This window comes from Tamandua tetradactyla, chromosome 3 (genome assembly GCF_023851605.1).
Source record: "Tamandua tetradactyla isolate mTamTet1 chromosome 3, mTamTet1.pri, whole genome shotgun sequence".
NCBI classification, from domain to species: domain Eukaryota; kingdom Metazoa; phylum Chordata; class Mammalia; order Pilosa; family Myrmecophagidae; genus Tamandua; species Tamandua tetradactyla.
This window is the reverse complement of record NC_135329.1, coordinates 55,205,446-55,226,990: the sequence shown is the minus strand read 5'-3', so window position 1 is coordinate 55,226,990 and position 21,545 is coordinate 55,205,446. Positions and strand designations below refer to the sequence as shown.

Here is a 21,545-nt window from a genome sequence, read left to right as displayed (position 1 = left end):
GTAGTTTCCTGTGGACAGGTGCTATATATCAATGGTTAATTCTATTCCCAGATTTAGATTCTTTAGTTGCTATTGTACATGGAATTTTTTTTTATTTCCCCTCAGATTGCTCATTACTAGCATGCAGAAACACTACTGATTTTTGCATGTTGACCATGTACCCTGCCACTTTGTTGAACTCATTTATTAGCTCTAGTAGCTTTGTTGTAGATTTTTTTTGGACTTTCTAAATACAGGATCATGTCATCTGCAAATAAGTGAAGTTTTACTTCTTCCTTTCCAATTTAGACACGTTTTATTTTCATTTTGTTGCCTAACTGCCCTAGCTAGACCTTCTATCACAATGTCTAATAACAGTGGTGACCATGGGCACCCAGTTCTTATTCCCAATATTAAAGATAAAGCTTTTAGTCTTTAACCACTGAGTATGATGTTAGCTGTGGGTTTTTCATATATGTCCTTTATCATGTTGGGAAATTTCCTCCTACTCCTATCTTCTGAAGTATTTCTATCAAGACAGCATGCTGGTATTTCTCAAATGCTTTTTCTGCATCAATCGAGATGATCAATGTGGCTTTTCCCCTTCAATTTTGAAATGTGGTATATTACATTAACTGATTTTTTGTGTTGAACCATTTTTTGTATACCTGGGATCAAAACCACTTAATTCATGGTATATAATTCTTTTAACATTCTGTTGAATTTGATTTGTAAGTATTTTGTGGGGATTTTGGAATATGTATTCCTTAGAGAGAGACTGGTTTGCAATTTTCTTATAGTATATTTATCTGGCTTTGGTATTAGGGTGATGTGGGTTCAGAGAATGCTTTAACTTATGTTCTCTCCTCTTCAACTTTTTTTTTTTTTAATTTTTTTATTAATCAAAAAAAAGAAAAGAAATTAACACAACATTTAGAAATCATTCCATTCTACGAATGCACTCAGTAATTCTTAGTATCATCACATAGATGTATGATCATCATTTCTTAGTACATTTGCATCGATTTAGGAAAAGAACTAGCAAAACAGCAGAAAAAGATATAGAATGTTAATATAGAGAAGAGAATTAAAATAATAATACTAATAATATATATATATAAAAAGGAAAAAGAAAAAAAACAAAAACAAAAGATACAAACACACAAACAAACAAACAAAAAACCATATTTCAGGTGCAGCTTCATTCAGTGTTCCAACCTAGTTACATTACACTTAGGTATTATTGTGCTGTCCATTTTTGAGTTTTTGTATCTAGTCCTGTTGCACAGTCTGTATCCCTTCAGCTCCAATTACCCATTATCTTACCCTGTTTCTAACTCCTGCTGGTCTCTGTTACCAAGGATATATTCCAAGCTGATTCTCGAATGTCGGTTCACATCAGTGGGACCTTACAGTATTTGTCCTTTAGTTTTGGGCTAGACTCACTCAGCATAATGTTCTCTAGGTCCATCCATGTTATTACATGCTTCATAAGTTTAGTCTGTCTTAAAGCTGCATAATATTCCATCGTAGGTATACGCCACAGTTTGTTTAGCCACTCGTCTGTTGATGAACATTTTGGCTGTTTCCATCTCTTTGCAATTGTAGATAATGCTGCTATAAACACTGGTGTGCAAATGTCCGTCTGTGTCTTTGCTCTTAAGTCCCTTGAGTAGATACCTAGCAGTGGTGTTGCTGGGTCGTAATCCATTCTGCCATTCTATGTCTTTTGATTGGGAAATTCAGTCCATTAACTTTTAGTATTATTACTGTTTGGATAATATTTTCCTCTACCATTTTGGCTTTTGTATTATATATATCATATCTGATTTTTCTTCTTTCTACACTTTACTCCATACCTCTCTCTTCCTTCTTTTCGTATCTGACTCTAGTGCTCCCTTTAGTATTTCTTGCAGAGCTGGTCTCTTGGTCACAAATTCTCTCAGTGACTTTTTGTCTATAAATGTTTTAATTTCTCCTTCATTTTTGAAGGACAATTTTGCTGGATATAGGAGTCTTGGTTGGCAGTTTTTCTCTTTTAGTAATTTAAATATATCATCCCACTGTCTTCTACCTTCCATGGTTTCTGCTGAGAAGTCTACACATAGTCTTATTGGGTTTCCCTTGTATGTAACAGATTGTTTTTCTCTTGCTGCTTTCAAGAACCTCTCTTTCTCTTTGACCTCTGACATTCTAACTAGTAAGTGTCTTGGAGAACGCCTATTTGGGTCTATTCTCTTTGGGGTGCGCTGCACTTCTTGGATCTGCAAATTTAGGTCTTTCATAAGAGTTGGGAAATTTTCAATGATAATTTCTTCCATTAGTTTTTCTCCTCCTTTTCCCTTCTCTTCTCCTTCTGGGACACCCACAACACGTATATTTGTGCGCTTCATATTGTCATTCAGTTCCCTGATCCCCTGCTCAAGTTTTTCCATTCTTTTCCCTATAGTTTCTGTTTCTTTTTGGAATTCAGATGTTCCATCCTCCAGTTCACTAATTGTAGCTTCTGTCTCTTTAGATCTACCATTGTAGGTATCCATTGTTTTTTTCATTTTTTCTTCTTTGTCCTTCACTCCCATAAGTTCTGTGATTTGTTTTTTCAGATTTTCTATTTCTTCTTTTTGTTCAGCCCATGTCTTCTTCATGTCCTCCCTCAATTTATTGATTTGGTTTTTGAAGAGTTTTTCCATTTCTGTTCGTATATTCAGCATTAGTTGTCTCAGCTCCTGTATCTCATTTGAACTATTGGTTTGTTCCTTTGACTGGGCCATATCTTCAATTTTCCGAGCGTCATCCATTATTTTCTGCTGGTGTCTGGGCATTTGATCAGATTTCCCTGGGTGTGGGACCCAGCTGGTTGAAAGGTTTTTCTGTGAAATCTCTGGGCTGTTTTTCTTTTCCTGCCCAGTAGGTGGCGCTCGTGGCGCTCGTCTGTCTGCACGGCAGTCGGCCCGGGAAACCGCGCGTGGAGGCGGGGGTCGCTGGCCGCTGCGGCTTGGGAGAGTGCCAGTCCTAATTGCCCAGCTGGCCCAAAACGCCAAGCGTGACGGGAGGGCCCCGCTATCCAACGTTCCCAGTCAGACCGGGGAGCCACGTGCGTGGAGGGGACCCCAGTCGCCAGCCGCCCCGGCCAGGAAAACGCGCGCCCCTCGGGTATCTCACCGCAGCAGATTCTCCCTGCCCGTTCAGCTGTTCCAGAATGGGGTACGCTGTCTTTTTGGTCTCTGTCGTGACTCCGGGAGCTGTTTCGTATTGTTTCTGTTTCTTTAGTTGCTTTCTGGAGGAGGAACTAAGACCCGCGCGTCTTACTAAGCCGCCATCTTCTCCGGAAGTCTCTCTTCAACTTTTTAGAAGAGTTTGAGCAGAATTGGTGTTAATATTTCTTGGAATGACTGGTAGAATTCACCCATGATGCCATGTGATCCTGTGCTTTTCTTTTTGGGGAGGTGTTTCATGACTGATTCAACCTCTTTACTTGTGAGTGGTTTGTTGAGGTCTTCTATTTCTTCTAGAGTTAGTGTAGGTTGTTGGTGTGTTTCTAGGAATTTGTCTATTTAATCTAAGTTGTTTATTTATTGGAATAAAGTTATACATAGAATCCTCTTATGAACTTACTTCTTTCTGTAGGTTCAGTAGCAATGTCAACCCATTCACTTCTGATTTTATTTATTTGCAGCTTCTCTCTTTTTGTCTTTGTCCATCTAGCTAACTTTTCGATTTTACTGTTTATTTGTTTACTATTTAATAAGATAAAATAAAAGCTTATTTTTAAACAAACTTCTGGGTTTTATTATTGTTTTTGTTGTTCTCAATTGCATTTATTTATGCTCCAAACTTTGTTATTTCTTGCTAATCTCTGTTATTTCTTTCCTTCAGCTTGCTTTGGGATTAGTTTGCTTTTATTTGTTTAGTGCCCCCAAGGTGTGCAGTTAGGTCTTTGATTCTAGTTTCTCTTCCTTTTGAATATTTTTCTGGAAGAAAAAGGAGAGTAGTTTTATTATCAAGTAGATAATCTAATTACACTTAATTTCTTCCTTTTAAATGTAAGCATTTGGGGCTATAAACTTCGTTGTCAGTACTGCCTTAAGCTGTATCCAGTAAATTTTGATACGCTGTAATTTCGTTTTCATTGTCTCTAGATATTTACTTATTTCTCTTGCAATTTCATCTTTGACCCCCTAAATTATTTAAGACTTATGTTGTTTAACCTCCATATAACTGTGACGTTTCTGTGCCTGTTATCGATTTCAATCTTTAAGTATGATAAATTAAAAATTAAGTAAATTTATTTTATTTTAACTTTATTTATATACATTAAATAGTATAATTTCAATCTGTCGATTTTTTTGAGACCTGTTGTGTGACCCAAACCGTGGTCTATCCTGGAAAAGTTTCCATGTACACTTGGGAAGTATGTATATCCTACTCTTTTGGGGTACAATGTTCTGTATATTACCTGTTAGGGTTTAGTTCATTTATCATATTATTCAAGTTATTTGTTTCTTAATTGATCCTCTCTCTAAATGTTCTATTTATTGATGACAGTGGTGTACTGAAGTCTTCAGATATTGTAGAGATGTCTATTTCTCCCTTCAGTTTGTTAGCATTTGCCTCATGTATTTTAGAGCATACTCGTTAAAGCATAAATATTTGCTTGTTATTTCTTCTTGATGGATTACCCCTTTAATTAATATATAATATCCTTCTTTGTCAAAACATTTTTGCATTTTAACTGTTTTGTCCAAGCTACCCCTGTTCTTTTTTGGTTATGATTTGTATGGAACCGCTTTTTCTGGCTGTTTACTTTCAACCTATTTTGCTTCCTTTGGCCTAAGGTGAATTTCTTTTCGACAGCATATAGATGGATCATACATTTTCATCCATTCTGCCTATCTGTGTCTTTTGACTGCAGGAGACAGATCCATTAACATTCAGTGTTATTACTTTAAATGCAATACTTCAATCATTTTCTCCTATGGCTTTTTTATGTCATGTGTTATTTTTGCGTCTCTTTTTTACTATTTTGATTACACTTACTGATTATCTTCATTTTACACTCTCCTCCAAGCCATTCTCTCTTGTCTTTTCCTTTTGGCCTCTTTCAGTTTCTGTTTATCTGTGAATATTTTAAACTCTACCTTATTTTTGGAAGGGCAGTTTTTCTAGACAATTCTTGGCTGGCCGTTTTCTCTTTCAGTATTTTAAATATATGAATTTTACTACCTTCTCACCTCCATGATTCTTTTTTTTTTTTATTAATGGAAAAAAAAAAGAAATTAACACAACATTTAGAAATCATACCATTCTACATATGCACTCAGTACTTCTTAACATCATCACATAGATGCATGATCATCGTTTCTTAGTACATTTGCATCGGTTTAGAGGAACTAGCAACACAACAGAAAAAGATATAAAATGTTAATATAGAGAAAAGAAATAAAAGTAGTAATAATAGTAAAAAAAAAACCAAAAAAAAACCCTGCAGCTCAGATGCACCTTCATTCAGTGTTTTAACATGATTACTTTACAATTAGGTATTACTGTGCTGTCCATTTTTGAGTTTTTGTATCTAGTCCTGTTGCACAGTCTGTATCCCTTCACCTTCAATTACCCATTATCTTACCCTGTTTCTAACTCCTGCTGGACTCTATTACCAATGACATGTTTCAAGTTTATTCTCGAATGTCCGATCACATCAGTGGGACCATACAGTATTTGTCCTTTAGTTTTTGGCTGGACTCACTCAGCATAATATTCTCTAGGTCCATCCATGTTATTACATGGTTCATAAGTTTATCTTGTCTTAAAGCTGCATAATATTCCATCGTATGTATATACCACAGTTTGTTTAGCCACTCGTCTGTTGATGGACATTTTGGCTGTTTCCATCTCTTTGCAATTGTAAATAACGCTGCTATAAACATTGGTGTGCAAATGTCCGTTTGTGTCTTTGCCCTTAAGTCCTTTGAGTAGATACCTAGCAATGGTATTACTGGGTCATATGGCAATTCTATATTCAGCTTTTTGAGGAACCGCCAAACTGCCTTCCACAGTGGTTGCACCATTTGACATTCCCACCAACAGTGGATAAGTGTGCCTCTTTCTCCGCATCGTCTCCAGCACTTCTCATTTTCTGTTTTGTTGATAATGGCCATTCTGGTGGGTGTGAGATGATATCTCATTGTGGTTTTGATTTGCATTTCTCTAATGGCCAGGGACATTGAGCATCTCTTCATGTGCCTCTTGGCCATCTGTATTTCCTCTTCTGGTGGGTGTCTGTTCAAGTCTTTTCCCCATTTTGTAATTGGGTTGGCTGTCTTTTTGTTGTTGAGTTGAACAATCTCTTTATGAATTCTGGATACTAGACCTTTATCTGATATGTCATTTACAAATATTATCTCCCATTGCGTAGGCTGTCTTTCTACTTTCTTGATGAAGTTCTTTGATGCACAAAAGTGTTTAATTTTGAGGAACTCCCATTTATTTATTTCTTTCTTCAGTGCTCTTGCTTTAGGTTTAAGGTCCATAAAACCGCCTCCAGTTGTAAGATTCATAAGATATCTCCCTACATTTTCCTCTAACTGTTTTATGGTCTTAGACCTAATGTTTAGATCTTTGATCCATTTTGAGTTAACTATTGTATAAGGTGTGAGATACGGGTCTTCTTTCATTCTTTTACATATGGATATCCAGTTCTCTAGGCACATTTATTGAAGAGACTGTTCTGTCCCAGATGAGTTGGCTTGACTGCCTTATCAAAGATCAAATGTCCATAGATGAGAGGGTCTATATCTGAGCACTCTATTCGATTCCATTGGTCCATATATCTATCTTTATGCCAATACCATGCTGTTTTGACCACTGTGGCTTCATAATATGCCTTAAAGTCCGGCATCGTGAGACCTCCAGCTTCGTTTTTTTTCCTCAAGATGTTTTTAGCAATTCGGGGCAACCTGCCCTTCCAGATAAATTTGCTTATTGGTTTTTCTAATTTTGAAAAATAAGTTGTTGGGATTTTGATTGGTATTGCACTGAATCTGTAGATCAGTTTAGGTAGGATTGACATCTTAACTATATTTAGTCTTCCAATCCATGAACACGGTATGCCCTTCCATCTATTTAGGTCTTCTGTGATTTCTTTTAGCAGTTTTTTGTAGTTTTCTTTATATAGGTTTTTTGTCTCTTTGGTTAAATTTATTCCTAGGTATTTTATTCTTTTAGTTGCGATTATAAATGGGATTCGTTTCTTGATTTCCCCATCAGCTTGTTCATTACTAGTGTATAGAAAAGCTACAGATTTTTGAATGTTGATCTTGTAGCCTGCTACTTTGCTGTACTCATTTATTAGCTCTAGTAATTTTGTTGTGGATTTTTCTGGGTTTTCTACATATAGTATCATATCGTCTGCAAACAGTGATAGTTTTACTTCTTCCTTTCCAATTTTGATGCCTTGTATTTCTTTTTCTTGTCTAATTGCTTTGGCTAGAACTTCCAACACAATGTTGAATAATAGTGGTGATAGTGGACATCCTTGTCTTGTTCCTGATCTTAGGGGGAAAGTTTTCAATTTTTCCCCATTGAGGACGATATTAGCTGTGGGTTTTTCATATATTCCCTCTATCATTTTAAGGAAGTTCCCTTGTATTCCTATCTTTTGAAGTGTTTTCAACAGGAAAGGATGTTGAATCTTGTCAAATGCCTTCTCTGCATCAATTGAGATGATCATGTGATTTTTCTGCTTTGATTTGTTGATGTGGTGTATTACATTAATTGATTTTCTTATGTTGAACCATCCTTGCATACCTGGGATGAATCCTACTTGGTCATGATATATAATTCTTTTAATGTGTTGTTGGATACGATTTGCTAGAATTTTATTGAGGATTTTTGCATCTATATTCATTAGAGAGATTGGTCTGTAGTTTTCTTTTTTTGTAATATCTTTGCCTGGTTTTGGTATGAGGATGATGTTGGCTTCATAGAATGAATTTGGTAGTTTTCCCTCCACTTTGATTATTTTGAAGAGTTTGAGGAGAGTTGGTACTAATTCTTTCTGGAATGTTTGATAGAATTCACATGTGAAGCCGTCTGGTCCTGGACTTTTCTTTTTAAGGAGCTTTTGAATGACTAATTCAATCTCTTTACTTGTGATTGGTTTGCTGAGGTCATCTATTTCTTCTTGAGTCAAAGTTGGTTGTTCATGTCTTTCCAGGAACCTGTCCATTTCATCTAAATTGTTGTATTTATTAGCATAAAGTTGTTCATAGTATCCTGTTATTACCTCCTTTATTTCTGTGAGGTCAGTAGTTATGTCTCCTCTTCCATTTCTGATCTTATTTATTTGCATCCTCTCTCTTCTTCTTTTTGTCAATCTTGCTAAGGGCCCATCAATCTTATTGATTTTCTCATAGAACCAACTTCTGGTCTTATTGACTTTCTCTATTGTTTTCATGTTTTCAATTTCATTTATTTCTGCTCTAATCTTTGTGATTTCTTTCCTTTTGCTTGCTTTGGAATTAGTTTGCTGTTCTTTCTCCAGTTCTTCCAAGTGGACAGTTAATTCCTGCATTTTTGCCTTTTCTTCTTTTCTGATATAGGCATTTAGGGCAATAAATTTCCCTCTTAGCACTGCCTTTGCTGCGTCCCATAAGTTTTGATATGTTGTGTTTTCATTTTCATTCGCCTCTAGGTATTTACTAATTTCTCTTGCAATTTCTTCTTTGACCCACTTGTTGTTTAAGAGTATGTTGTTGAGCCTCCATGTATTTGTGAATTTTCTGGCACTCCGCCTATTATTGATTTCTGTCATGGTTAGGGACAGGTGTCAACTTGGCCAAGTTATGGGTACCTGTTCATCTGATTGGGCAAGCGCTGGCCTGTCTGTTGCAATGAGGACATTTCATAGGATTAGGTCATGATCACGTCAGCTACATCCACAGCTGATTCCATTTGTAATCAGCCAAAGGGGAGTGTCTTCTGCAATTAGTGATGCTAAATTCAATCATGGGAAGCCTTTTAAGGAGGACTCAGAGGAGACAGGTTGCATTCCTGCTTTGGCTGGTGAGCCTCTCCTGTGGAGTTCATCCAGGCCATCCACTGGAGTCGTCGGCTTCGCAGACTGCCCTGTGGATTTTGGACTCTGCATTCCTACGGTCACGTGAGACACTTTCATAAATTTTATATTTGCAAGTGTTCCCTGTTGATTCTGTTTCTCTAGAGAACCCTAACTAATACAATTTCCAACTTCATTCCTTTATGATCCGAGAAAGTGTTGTGTATGATTTCAATCTTTTTAAATTTGTTAAGACTTGCTTTGTGACCCAGCATATGGTCTCTCTTTGAGAATGATCCATGAGCACTTGAAAAAAAGGTGTATCCTGCTGTTGTAGGATGTAATGTCCTATAAATGTCTGTTAAGTCTAGCTCCTTTATAGTAATATTCAGATTCTCTATTTCTTTATTGATCCTCTGTCTAGATGTTCTGTCCATTGATGAGAGTGGTGAATTGAAGTCTCCAACTATTATGGTATATGTGTCTATTTCCCTTTTCAGTGTTTGCAGTGTATTCCTCACGTATTTTGGGGCATTCTGGTTCGGTGCGTAAATATTTGTGATTGTTATGTCTTCTTGTTTAATTGTTCCTTTTATTAGTATATAGTGTCCTTCTTTGTCTCTTTTAACTGTTTTACATTTGAAGTCTAATTTGTTGGATATTAGTATAGCCACTCCTGCTCTTTTCTGGTTGTTATTTGCATGAAATATCTTTTCCCAACCTTTCACTTTCAACCTATGTTTATCTTTGGGTCTAAGATGTGTTTCCTGTAGACAGCATATAGAAGGATCCTGTTTTTCAGTCCATTAACATTTAGAGTTATTACTGTTTGGATAATATTTTCCTCTACCATTTTGCCTTTTGTATTATATATATCATATCTGACTTTCCTTCTTTCTACACTCTTCTCCATGCCTCTCTCTTCTGTCTTTTTGTATTTGACTCTAGTGCTCCCTTTAGTATTTCTTGCAGACCTGGTCTCTTGGTCACAAATTCTCTCAGTGACTTTTTGTCTGAGAATGTTTTAATTTCTCCCTCATTTTTGAAGGACAATTTTGCTGGATATAGGAGTCTTGGTTGGCAGTTTTTCTCTTTTAGTAATTTAAATATATCATCCCACTGTCTTCTAGCTTCCATGGTTTCTCCTGAGAAATCTACACATAACCTTATTGGGTTTCCCTTGTATGTGATGGATTCCTTCTCTCTCGCTGCTTTCAAGATCCTCTCTTTCTCTTTGACCTCTGACATTCTAACTAGTAAGTGTCTTGGGGAACGCCTATTTGGGTCTAATCTCTTTGGCGTGCGCTGCATTTCTTGGATCTGTAATTTTAGGTCTTTCATAAGAGTTGGGAAATTTTCAGTGATAATTTCTTCCATTAGTTTTTCTCCTCCTTTTCCCTTCTCTTCTCCTTCTGGGACACCCACAACACGTATATTTGTGTGGTTCACATTGTCCTTGAGTTCCCTGATACCCTGTTCAAATTTTTCCATTCTTTTCCGGATAGTTTCTGTTTCTTTTTGGAATTCAGATGTTCCATCCTCCAAATCACTAATTCTATCTTCTGTCTCTTTAAATCTATCATTGTAGGTATCCATTGTTTTTTCCATCTTTTCTACTTTATCCTTCACTTCCATAAGCTCTGTGATTTGTTTTTTCAGTTTTTCTATTTCTTCTTTTTGATCAGCCCATGTCTTCTTCATGTCCTCCCTCAATTTATCGATTTCGTTTTTGAAGAGGTTTTCCATTTCTGTTCATATATTCAGCATTAGTTGTTTCAGCTCCTGTATCTCATTTGAACTATTGGTTTGTTCCTTTGACTGGGTCATATTTTCAATTTTCTGAGCGTGATCCGTTATCTTCTGCTGGCGTCTGGGCATTTAGTCAGATTTCCCTGGGTGTTGGACCCCACAGGTTAAAAGATTTTTCTGTGAAATCTCTGGGTTCTGTTTTTCTTATTCTGCCCAGTAGGTGGCACTCGTGGCACACGTTTGTCTACGGGTTCCACCAGTGAAAGTTGCTGTGGGTCCTTTAACTTTGGAAAACTCTCGCCGTAGGGGAGGTTCGGCAGCCGAAGCGTCTTGGAAGAGTGTCAGCCGGCCCGGGGGTCCGAACGCGGGGAGGGTCGCCGGCCGCCGCAGCACGGGAGAACGCCCGACCGAATTTCCTAGTCGGCCCGGGGCACCAAGCGCGGCAGGAGGGCACCAGCTTTCACAGCCCGGGAAAGTGCACTGTTCCCAGCCGGACCGGGGAGTCACGTGTTTGGAAGGGACCCCCCAGTCACCGTTCTCCGCAGTCTGGGGATTTCCGACCCAATTCTCTCAGTTGGTCCGGGGGGCCTCACGTGGTGGGGGCGCCAGCCGCCGTGGCCCACGGGGACCGCCTGCCCAATTCTGCCAGCTGGCCTGGGAAGGAGGAAGGGAGGGACTCCGGCCGCTTGCCGTCCCACCCGGGAAAGCCCACGCCCCTCGGCGATCTCACCGGAGCTGGTTCTCCCAGGCAGTCAGCCGTTCCAGGATGGGGTACGCCATTCCTTTGATCTCCGTCGTGGCTCCGGGAGCTGCTCTGTATTGTCTCCACTCCCCCAGTAGCTGTTCTGGAGGAGGAAAGGTGAGGGTGGCAAGGCTGTCGAGGCCGGTGGCGGAGGAGCCGGTGAAGGCGGTAGAGGGCACGGTGGTGGTTGGAGAGCCACCGGAGCAGGAGGGGAAAGAGGGGAGAGGAGGGCGGGCGGGCTGGCTGCTGCGGGGCGTGGGCGCCGCGCGCCGGGCCGGCGGACAAAGAGGGGAGAGGAGGGCAGGTGGGCTGGCTGCTGCGGGGCGTGGGCGCCGCGCGCCGGGCCGGCGCACAAAGACGGGAGAGGAGGGCGGGCGGGCTGGCTGCTACAGGGCGTGGGCACCGCGTGCCGGGGCGGCGGACAAAGAGGGGAGAGGAGGGCGGGCGGGCTGGCTCACCTCCATGATTCTGATGAGAAATCAGAACTTAGTCCCTTGTATGTGAATCAGTTTTCTCTAGTTGATTAGGCATTTCATATTTTGATTAGTATGTGTCTTGGAGTAGGTCGATTAGGATTTGTTCAGTTTGGAAAATGTTGCACTTCTTGGATATGTCTTTCAAAAGACTGGGGAAATTATCAGCTATTATTTTCCCAATTATTCTTTCTGCCCCCTTTCCCATCTCCTCTTCTTCTAGCATACCCATCACACATACATTTGGACGCTTTGTGCTGTCATGTAATTCTCTGAGACTGCTCAATTTTTCCCGTTCTTTTCTCTGTTCTTCTGGCTGTAAGATTTTGGTTGTCCTTTCTTCTAGTTCACTGATCATTTCTCCTACTTTGTTCAAATCGGCTGTTGTATGCCTTTAGTGAATTTTTAATCTCATCTATTGTGTCTTTCAATCCATAAATTCTATTATTTTTCTTTGCATGCTTTCAAATTCATCTTTACACCCATGCAGTGTCTTTTTAATATCCTTTCTCTCTTTAATCAGATTTCCTTTCATCTCCTTGAATTGATTTAGGAGATTGGTTTGAACATCTTTGATTAGTTATCCCAAATTCTGTCTTCGACTTTTTGATCTGTTCCTTTAACTGAGTGATATCTTCCTGATTTTTTACTATGGCTTGTAATTTTTTACTGATATGTAGGCATCTGATTATCTTGACGTGTTTATGCTGATGATCAGTTTCTCTCTCTTGCCTAGAGTTTTACTGTTGACTAGTTTTCTGTTAAGGCTTTTCTTAGACACTTGGTTCAACTTATTCTAGACCTTTAGAATTGCCTATGTTCAACTGATCAAAACAGGGACAGAGAAGCATGAAGGGGGCACAGACCAGTTCCAAAAAGTCCTAGGGAGACGTCAGGAAAGAGGCCCAAATGCCTTTTTTTACTTCACCTCCCCTAAGCCACACTTTCCTGGCCTGCCCAGCAGATGGCACTCTTAGGCAAACTTTCCCTGCAGCTCTAAGGACGGACTGTATTTTTTCAACCTCCACTGGGCAGCGCTGAAACAATGACCACGGGATCCCTGTTCTTGTTAGTCTAGAACTGCGACTGAGAGTCGGAATCCAGCAGTCCAAACTTTCTGATCAGAAGACAAGCTCAGCATTCGACCATGTCCCATTACTGTTTCCAGGAAGGAAGACCTTCACGCCGTCTCTGTCTGGGGTGGCCAGCCAAGGACTATATCTGAGGCAAACCTCGAGGGTGGGGGATGGACACCAGCCACTCTCACGCAAGTGATTCACTCACCGTTTTTCTGCAGCTTCTTAAGTCTCCCTATCCTGCTCTTTCCTGGATGCTATACAGTGCTCCCATGGCCTCCAGAACCCCAGAACCCTTGATTCAGACAGTTTCGGCTAGTCTACATGCAATTTCTATAGAAGGATGTGTTCTGAAGCTCCATACTCTGCCACTTCCCTAGAAGCCTAAGCCTCAAATTTTATCTGTGGAATGTGTATACAGAATGGGTGAAATGTGTTACAGACTTTATGGTGATGTGAGAAGTATACACATTAACATACCTCCTAAGTATATCCTTAGGGCCCAAGAGAGTACTGATGAACTTAAAAAGGCCAAGCAGGAAAAACAGTAGCTCATTGGTCAAGGTAACTTGCTAAGCATTCTATAATCCTCTTTGTTTCAAGAATCATAACAATCACAATAAAATCTGCAGTTTTTCAGAGTCACAGTAAATGCCAAATTACCTGTGACAATCAAGTTAGAAATGTGAAGGAAAACCAAACTGCATTGATGATACAAAAACTTTATTTCTGCCAGTAAATCTATGAGAGACATAAGAATAAGTAGCAAGACCGGATTGACGCCTTTGGTTTCTCTTGCCCGCTCTGCATGAAACGTATGGCAGGCAGGCAAGGGGGAACTAAGACAAAGGCCTGCATCTTTCAGAGGCTAGTTCCATCATTGTGAGCCTGGGCTCAGGATACAGACTGCCAGATCTCTAATCAGGGATCCACCATTCATCATTTGTGACCTGGGGCTCCTTATCTGTAGAATAAAAATAATGCTACCACTACCTCACAGGGTTGTTTCAGAATTAAATGAAATAATACATTTAAGCATTTAACACAGTATTTTAGAATCACCAGCTATAATCACTGTGAAAGCACTGGAATGGGGCAAATCAACTTGGTCAGCTCCCTAAGCTCAGGCACTGGTCATATTCACCCAGCACCCAGAGTCTTGCCAACCGGGTCTGCATTTACTGATGTTTAGTTATCACACTTCTCATGTTACCATCACAAGGATCCTTACAGCAGAGCAATACGGTTTGGTAAGGGGCACATGAATGCCATGCTCAGGGTGGGGGAAAGGGGCTTTGGCCCTTAGAGGAACCATCAATACTGACACCTTCCTCACATGGTAAATCAACTTAACCACCCACATGCCTTGTCATTTTAAACTCTAGAAGAAAAGTGGGGAGAGACTATTCTTCTCGAGTTCCCCCTTCCAATGCCTGCAGAGTTGTCTATCTTTACTTGTGGGCTTCGGACCACCTGCATTAAAATAACCTAAATGCTTATAAAATGCAGACGCCCCAGTCCCTCTGAATCAGAATCTGATGATTTTGATTCTCACAAACGTTTGAAAGCCATTGCCCAAATGATTCTTGAGAGTCTTTAGTCAGTACATACAAGTAGAAACACACGAATTATATTAGCATTCAGTATAACTAAACTACAAACTGGCCCACAGAGTATTTTATGATTCTTCCATTTGGGTGGTATTTCTCTCTCTTTGGGCTACATTTTTCTCTCCTGAATTTCTGCTTTCCTCTCACCCAGCCTACTCAAAGATAAGAGCCTGTGGATGCCTTAAGTCCAAGTTAGACAACTGTTGCTGAGCCAGAGACCTCCTGGAGGAGTGCCTGAGTTTCTGGGGAACTGAACTCTAGGCAGAGTGCTGCATTTTGTCTATCCCAGAGGCCCAAGAAGGATCAGCCCAGGTTTACCCAGACCAAACCAAGAGGCAAGAGCATCTTCCTGGCATCTACTGGGAGCCATAATTAATGCCCTTAGTTACATGTTACTCCTACATAGGCCATAATATACAGATACCAGCTTGTCCAGCTAGAGAGGAAAATATGTTCAGCTCTGGTTCAACCTGAATTTTCAACTGAGGACCTTCCAGGGAAACTTTGTGAACTTGTGTTTCAACACTTTTAATCATGCTGTATCCCCTCTGCTTCTATCTCAGACTTGCCCAACCTTCAAGCTCCAGGTCAAGTCTCATTCCTTCAGAAGCCAGTTTAGGTTTCCAACAGCCACCTCTCCTGCCTGCAGCACAATTAATTGTATCTCACATAACCTATGTAGTTATTTAACTTTTTTTCTCAATAAATAGCACCTTTTACCTTTTTTATTTTTTATTGAGAAAAATAAAATTTATTAAAAAAACAATAAATTTCAAAGTACACCACAACAATTAGTTACAGAACAGATTTCAGAGTTAGTATGGGCTACAGTTCCACAATTTTAGGTTTTTCCTTTTAGCTGCTCCAAGACAATGGAGAGTAAAAGAAATGTCAATATGATGATTCAGCAGTCATACTTATTTCTTAAATTCTGTCTTCTCTGTTGTAACTCCACCTTCTCCTTTGATCTTTCTCCCAATCTTCACGTGTATTTGGCCTTTCTAACTTTTTAGGTCGGAAAGGGCTGTTGATAATATGGGATAGGGGAATGGAACTAGTTGAGAGGTTGGCCCCTTGGGTTTTCAGGACTTATCTGGTCTTTTTTGTTGTTGAATTTCTTTTGGCTGTTTGTTTTTTGTTCGTTTGCTTGTTTGTTTGTTTTGGGAAGTGCATGGACCAGGAATTGAACCCGTGACTCCTACAGAGCAGGTGAGAAGAATTCTACCACTGAACTACCCTTGCACCCCCCTTCTAGGAGAGTTTTATGGTGCTGGCTCTTATACTAAGGTCTCTGATCCACTTTGAGTTAATTTTATGTAGGGTATAAGGTAAGGATATTCTTTAATTCTTTTGGCTATTGATATCCAGTTCTCCTGTGCTCACTTACTGAAAAGACTATTTTATCCCAGTTAGTGGGTTTGGGGGCCTTGTCGAAGATCAGTTGATTATAGATTTGGTGGTCTATTTCTGCACTCTTGATTCAATTCCATTGGTCAATATTTCTATTTTTGTGCCAGTACTATGCTGCTTTGATCACTATGGCTTTATAATAAGCTTTAAAATCAAGTATTAATCCTCCCACTTCATTCTTCTTTTTAAGGATATTTTTAGCTATTTGAGGTCTCTTTTCCTTCCAAATGAATTTGACAACTAGTTTTTCCAAATCTTCAAAGTATGTTGTTGGCATTTTGACTGGTATTGGCTTTCAATCTGTAGATAATTTGGGTAGAATTGACACCTTAACCTCATTTAATATTCCTATCCATGAGCAATCTTCAAAGTATGTTCTTGGCATTTTGATTGCTTTCAATCTTAGGTAATTTGGGTAGAATTGACAGCTTAACCTCATTTAATCTTCCTATCCATGAACAGGTAATGTCTTTTCACCTATTTAGATCTTCTTGGATTTTTGTTTAGCAATGTTATATAGTTTCCTGTGTTCAGGTCCTATACATCCCTGGTTAAGTTTATTCCTGGATACTTGATTCTTTTAGTTGCTATTTGGAATGGATTTCTTTTCTTAATTGTCTCCTCAGTTACATCATTGCTTGTACATAGAAACATTACTGAGTTTTGCACATTAATCTTTTATCCCATCACTTTGCTGAATTTATTAGCTCAAGAAGTTTTGTCATAGATTTTTCAGGATTTTTGAAATACAGTGTCATGTCATTTGCAAATAACGAACGTGTTACTTCGTGCTTTCAGATTTGGATGTCTTTTATTTATTTATTCTGCCTGATTTTTCTAGTTAGAACTTCTAGTACGACGTTGAATAATAGTGGTGACAGAGGGCAACCTTATCTTGTTCCCAATTTTAGGGGGAAGGTTTTCAGTCTGTCACCATTGAATATGATGCTGGGTATGGGTTTTTCATATATGGCCTTCATCCTATTGAGGAAGTTTCCTTTGATTCCTACTTTTTTAAGTGTTTTTACCAGAAAAGGATACTGAATTTTGTCAAGTGCTCTTTCAGCATCAACTGATATGATCATGAGGTTTTTTTTCCTTTCCATTTGTTAATGTGCTATATTACATTGATTGATTTTTCAGTTTTGAACCACACCTGCATTCCTGGTATAAACCCACTTGGTCATGGTATATAATTCTTTTAATGCGTTGTTGAATTCAATTTGCTAATTTTTTTGTTGAGAATTTTCGCGTCTATATTCATTAGAGAGATTGGCCTATAGTTTTCCTTTCTTATAGCATCTTTCCTTTCTTATAGCATATGGATTATATATTTTGGTGTTAGCTTCATAAAATGAATTAGGTAATCTTCCTTTTTCCTCAAGTTTTTTGAAAGAGTTTGAGCAGGTGGGTGTTAGTGCTTTTTTGGAATGTCTGATAAAATTCCCCTGTGAAGCCATCTCGTCCTGGGCTTTTCTTTATACGAAGCTTTTTGATGGCTGATTGAATCTCTTTACTTGTGATTGGCGTGTTGAGATTCGTTTCTTATCAAGTCAGTCTAGGAATTTGTCCATTTCATCTAAGTTGTCTAGTTTGTTCACATATGGTTGTTCACAGTATCTTCCTATGATTTTTTTTAAAAATTTCAGGGTCCAAGGTAACAACCCTCCTCTCATTTATGATTTTGTTTATTTGTATCCTCTGTTTTCTTCTTTGTCAGCCTAGATAGGGTATTTTATTGATTATCTCAAAGAACCAACTTTTTATTTTATTCTTTCTATTGTCCTTCTGTTCTCCAATTCATTTAATTCTGCTTTAATCTTTGTTATTTCTCTTCTATTTCCTTTGGGTTAGTTTGGTGTTCTTTCTCTAGTTCCTCCAGGTGAGCCATTAGGTCCTCAATTTTTGTTCTTTCTTCTTTTTTAATACAGGCATTTAAGGCAAGAAACTTCCCTTTCAGCACCGCCTTGGCCACATCCCATAAGTTCTGACATGTCATATTCTCATTTTCATTCATCTCCAGATATTTACTGATTTCTCTAGCAATTTCTTCTCTGACCCACTGGTTCTTTAAAGTCTGTTAACATTCAAAGTTATTACCATAAAAGCAGTTCTTGAATCTTTCATCTTGTCCTTTGGCTTTTATTTGTCAGATTTATATATTCTTTCCCCTCTTTCTCTTTTTATCCTTTAAGTTACCCTTATTGCTACTGTTAAATTCTGTGCCCTCCTCCGGGCCTCCCTCTCCTGTCTTTTTTCTTCAGTTGACAAAACTCCCTTTAATGTTTCCTGTAGGGCCAGTCTCTTGTTGACAAATTCTCTCAGCCTTTGCTGTGAAAATGCTAATCTCTTCCTCACTTTTGAAGGACAACTTAGCTAGGTACAGAATTTTTGGCTAGAGGATCCGTATATTATTATATATTTAAGATCTTACAGGATCTTAAATATATCATACCACTGTGAATTTTATCTCCACTTTGCAAATAAGTCAACTATTTCACACGGAGGTAAAATGAAATTTTTTCCTCAAGCAGCTGGCAGGCTCTTTGAGGGTAGAGCCCATTTTTCTTCACCTAGGTGCTCCTGTCTGGGCCTCCTGGCACAGCTTCACAATACTCATGGGAACCAGTCAGTGACGACCTGTAGCTCCATAATGTGCCATATCTGGAAACCTATACAGTGACTGAAACTCTCTGAGTCTCTTGTGACAGGCAATTAGACTGGACAGTTGTCAAGTTTTATGCAGTCCCAATAGTCAATGGGGACAATCATTCTCATGACTCTCACAGGAAGGGTGTAAAGATAAACTGGATTTTATTTTTTTTAATGTATTATTCATCTGCCCAGGGCTTTGAGTTCCCTGAAGGGAGTCACTACACAAACACAGACATACATGCTCCCTGGCTTCTTGAAGGAAGTTGATTGTGTCAATGAAACCCCACTGCTTTATTCCTTAAAGCTTCGGCTTTTGGAGAACAGCAACGTACCTAACAATGAAACATCTGGCATGTGTTCAGAAGCAGGGGCTTCCCTTTACCTTCTGAATGACGGGATATCTAAAACAGTCCTAAATCACAGAAGAGAAACATTTCTGGCTCTGTAAACAGATACAAATCTCATCTCTTTTCCCTTCCACCTAAACCCAGGTTGTCTCAACACTCCCCTACCCATTTGGGGATTCACAAGCCACTAGAGGGTGCCTTAGGCTCACCTTCAAGGGCTTATCTGAAGATGGCGATAAAGCTAGAAACAGTGCCTTCCTTTTCCCTGGAAGTAAAATATTAACGTATTCGAGTAGGTACAGAGCTGGGAGTAGATCTTTGACTTGCTGATTCATTATTCATTTCTTGAACCACCACAAGCAACATATTGTGGTAGCAGGAAACACAAAAATGAGTAATATATGACTTATCAGAAGCCAATATGTAAATTACTAGCTATAATGTGGAATGAAATGCTTTATTTAAAGTAGAGCTAAATGCTAGAGGAACACAGAGAACCAAGCAAGTGATTTCAACCGAAGAGGTGAGAAAGGCCTCCTGGAGGAGATAGCATTTACCATGAATTGATAATGTGCTCTCATTTGAAAAGGGGAGGGAGTAAATTTCCTTTCCAAAAGTGTGAAGGTTGGGGGAGGTTCTCAATGTGAATAGAACATTTAGATAGATGTTTCCAAACAGAATCATCTGGCCCCAGAACAAACTAATTATCTGCTTTTATAAAGTATCCCTGGTACTTTACTTTCTCAAAGATAGGTTGTAACATTAGTGACTCATACTTTGTTTGCTAAGATCAGTGGGAAGATTCCCTGTTGTAAACTCTGCCTCAGAAGCAAGCTGGGATGAGGGAAAGGAATGCATGATGAGGCATAAAATCTTCTCAGTCAAGTTTTTATATCAACAGTAAAACAAAAGCCAAAAGAAAAAATGTTTGAAGACAACAACACATCACACATTTACAGGAACACTGGCAAAGAAAATAATACACAATCATGAATATACGATAACTAACTTGTCACATATTTATGCAGAGAAAACTAGATGGGAATGGGATTAAAGAGGATAAAGAGCAGAGACCAAGAGGCATGTATGTATACACACACACACACACACACACACACACCGCCAGCAGTGAGAGAGACTCACACCAATACCACCTTCACTTATACAGAGCATCTGCTAGATTTGCTTTCCTCTGTCCTCTTTCTCCAAACAGCCATTCCTAATTTCTATTTGGATACCCAAAAATGTTGAAGTGACTTAAAAAAAAAAAACCTTTCGAAGCCTGACCCCAGCACCATGAATCACTGATCCTCTGTTCCTTTGTCCACTTCACAATTCCATCACCAAATCAGGATTTCTTAACTAGATTTTAAAACCACCACATAACAAAAATTAACACTTTCAAACAAGAGGGCCAAACAAGAAACTAAAAAAGCACTTGGATGGACAGACACACTGACTACGGGGTATAGGACAGAAAGGAAAACATAAGGAGACCAACTTAGGCTGATTTAATTCCTACAGAATACAACAACTGATGCACCCCAAACTTGTAATTTCCCTGCCCCTAAGGTTTCAGGTTGAAAGGCATTTATTTGTGCAGAAAATAAGAACAGACAGTCTCAAACTTACATGTCACTGCCTGGATTGGGTTTGACCGAGTCCTCAGCTGGCAGGCAACACTCCATAATCTCATTAAAGCCTGCATTCCCAATATTCTTGGCAAGCTGCAAAAACAAAAGTCTATTTCAGGGTACTCAATTATTAATACATTCTGCTGCTACACATTACTCATGCATCTGATCGTTTAATGGCCACTAAGAAATAGAGAAATAAAGTGGTTTGCCTTTAATGAAGACAGACAAAGCCCAAAGGTACCCATAAAGCTAAAAGGTAAGAACCAGCATGCCTATCACAGAATTGTGTTCTCATGAATGTCCCCTGGATAAAATACCTAGAAAGGCAGGGAGAAGCATTCACTAGGCTCCAACATCAGTTTCCCTTCTTACCTCCCCCCAAAACTTGTGCTCCAACTAAAATGGAACTATTTCATGTCTCTCAACCTTTATTTATGCAGCTAGGAGGTGGTTTTGATACAGTAGGATGGGCACTGGGCCAGGAAGTCAAAGACTGGGGTTTAAATCATGGTTTTATTTACTGGCTGTGTGACCACAGGTAAGTCAGTTTACCTTTCTGAGCTTCAGGTTTTTCATCAATAAAATGGGGATCATACACACAATTCAAAGGGACAATTTATGTGAAAGTACCCAATAAACTGAAGCGCTAAAATGTAATCTAATAATTCCAAATGTATGGTCTTCATATTCCTATCAGCCTGTGATTTCTTAAAATATTAAATTAACACATTTAAACTGAAGTTTATGGAATACCAGGCACTGTGCTTGATGCAGCAGACACTAGGATATACCATCATTCGTTTTATTTAGGC

General features: G+C 39.1%; 1 protein-coding gene across 2 annotated transcripts in view; it reads right to left on the bottom strand.

Moving 5' to 3' along the window:
• ASAP2 (ArfGAP with SH3 domain, ankyrin repeat and PH domain 2) overlaps positions 1–21,545 on the bottom strand; it is a 240,691-nt gene that overhangs the window by 34,127 nt on the left and 185,019 nt on the right. For both annotated transcript variants that reach the window (XM_077153135.1, XM_077153136.1), the window contains exon 16: positions 20,729–20,823. In XM_077153135.1, the coding sequence (XP_077009250.1) occupies positions 20,729–20,823 (95 nt within the window). The remainder of the gene's footprint in view (positions 1–20,728; positions 20,824–21,545) is intronic.